General features: G+C 34.0%; 1 protein-coding gene across 1 annotated transcript; it reads right to left on the minus strand.

The window, feature by feature from the left end:
• Positions 1-788: 788 nt before the first annotated feature.
• On the minus strand, positions 789-1,331 carry LOC139870284 (uncharacterized). Its single transcript, XM_071858116.1, has one exon. The coding sequence runs from the start codon at positions 1,329-1,331 to the stop codon at positions 789-791; it is 543 nt and encodes a 180-aa protein (XP_071714217.1).
• Positions 1,332-2,470: the final 1,139 nt, after the last annotated feature.

The following is a 2,470-nucleotide window of genomic DNA, read 5'->3' on the forward strand; positions in this document are numbered from 1 at the left end:
ATAAATCAAATCACAATTATAATAAAAAAAAATGGTGATGTATAAGAGTGCTCCCAACCATGACACAATGTCTTCCAGGACTAACCAACCATTCAGCGCCACATCAGCACTTCCATCTCACTTCCTTCCCAGGACTAAACACTCCCAACAAAGACACTCCTCCTTCCATTTTTTTTTATTTTCTTTTTGAATTATTTTATATTATCAAAAAATTACAAATATTTAAATAAAACTAAACTTTTATTAAAAATTAAAAAACATTACAATAATTAAAATAAAAAAGTACATTAAAGTAAAAAATATAATTAAAATAAAAATACAATTAAAAAAAATTACATTAAAACATCAATTAAAAGACCTATTCTTCATCGTCGTCTTGTTGATCTTCTTCGTGATCTTCTTCATCCTCGTCATCGGGAATGTGTGAAGGTCCGGCGTCATCTTGGTTGTTTGGATTTCTTGTGGTATCATGTCGTATGCGATAATTTGGTGGAAGATTATGTATGTGTTCTACAAGCATATGTTTTAGTAGTTGATGAATGCCCGCATCTCTTATTTCCGCGTCCAGTCGCATATGCGCTTCAACCCTTTCTTGGAATGATCTCGTTGGTCGTCGAACCGGACGATAATTCTCCTCGAGTCCACAAAATGCACGGCCGTTGTCCTCGGTTATCATATTATTTAATATCACACATGACAACAAAATCCTTCTAATTTTGCGGATATAATACGGTCGTGCCGGACGTTGAACAATTTGCCATCGGCCTTGTAGTATTCCAAATGCTCGTTCAATATCTTTTCTTGCCGATTCTTGATACCTTTTGAATTTTTTTTTGTTTCGGGTCTATCGGATTTTTGAACAACTTAGCTATTGTAGACCATTCCGGGTAAATTCCATCCGCCAAATAATAACCCTTAGTAAACGTAAATTCGTTAACCGTATACGTACATGGTGGTGCTTCACCGGCTAATAACTCACTAAACAAGTCGGATTGATTTAGCACGTTGATATCATTGTTTGATCCGACAGTTCCAAAAAACGCGTGCCAAAACCATCCATCGTACGATGCTACCGCTTCAAGCATAATTGACGGGTAACCATGGTCACCTCGTGTATAATGACCCTTCCAACGTGCCGGACAATTACTCCATCTCCAATGCATACAATCAATACTTCCTAACATCCCCGAAAAACCATGTATTTGAGCATGTTTAGTGGTCAAACGTTGCACATCTTGTGCAGTTGGTCGTCTCAAATATTCGGGACCGTACAAGTGGAAAATACATTTGCAAAAATTGTTTAAACAATCATATGAGGTTTGTTCACCCATATGCAAATACTCATCAAAAACATCGGCCGAAGCGGCATAAGCTAGTTGACGTATGGCGGATGTTAGGTACACTGCCTATAGTTGACGTATGCTTCGCTCACATGTTGTTACAGGTGTGACGAATTATCGATTTTGGTACACCTTTGGATTAGCATTGCCATAGTCGTTTTGGGCGCTATCGGTTTTAACCGTTTGTTATGATGTTACGGTAGTTGCGTATGGGTCGTATTGCGCACTACAAGGGATTTTTAGTGATTGGTGTTATCTGTAAGGATTCGTTTGGTTCGGTCTCCATCGTTTCGTGTTGTTGACCTTAGGTTGACTTGGTTACTTTTAGCATTGTACTCGGTAAGGATACGCTAGGGGATTGATATCTCGGTTCGAGATTTGGTTGAGTTTTCCCGATGTTAGGGAATGAGCATGGCTTTAGTGCTCGGATTAGTGAATTTGATAAATCGCGGGTGACGATTTAGTTGTTAAAGGCGATTCATTGGGAAGGATTGCTTAGGAAAGTAGGATTGGGGCTATGTTTGAGGACCGTTGAGTGAGGTCTGTTCGGTTACGTGTTGCAGATCATGTAACGACCCGGAAATTTCCGACCAAATTTAAACCTTAAGCTTTATATGTTTCCGACACGATAAGCAAAATCTGTAATATTAAGTCTTGAAAAGTTGAAACTATGTTCATGTATCCAATTACCCTTTGACCGTGCTCGACGATTCACGAACAATTGTGTATAACATATATGTATGTACATATGTAAATATAAGTATATATATAATATCTTGAATTAATAAAATACACTTTAATTAATTTGGAATTTAAAAATCTAAAATAATAAATAGAACAATTATGTTGTATGTTAACTATACATAATTATAATTATATGTATATTGTAATACTATTATATTAATTTTAAATATAAATATAGATGTAGTAATAATAATCACTTTTAACATTAATATTAATACAAACGTTGTTAATATTATTTTAAATATATAATTTATAGATATGAATTTAATATATAAGTTATTATAGAATTATTATTATTAATATTAGTATTATTATTAATATCATTAACAAAATTATTATTGTTATTAATATTATTATTGTTTCTATTATTATTATAAATTTTATTA

Source organism: Rutidosis leptorrhynchoides, chromosome 10 (assembly GCF_046630445.1).
Source record: "Rutidosis leptorrhynchoides isolate AG116_Rl617_1_P2 chromosome 10, CSIRO_AGI_Rlap_v1, whole genome shotgun sequence".
Taxonomy (NCBI): Eukaryota; Viridiplantae; Streptophyta; class Magnoliopsida; order Asterales; family Asteraceae; genus Rutidosis; species Rutidosis leptorrhynchoides.

Coding starts and splice junctions, on each gene's coding strand:
- LOC139870284 (XM_071858116.1), bottom strand. CDS start 1,331: ATGGGTGAACAAACCTCATATGATTGTTTAAACAATTTTTGCAAATGT.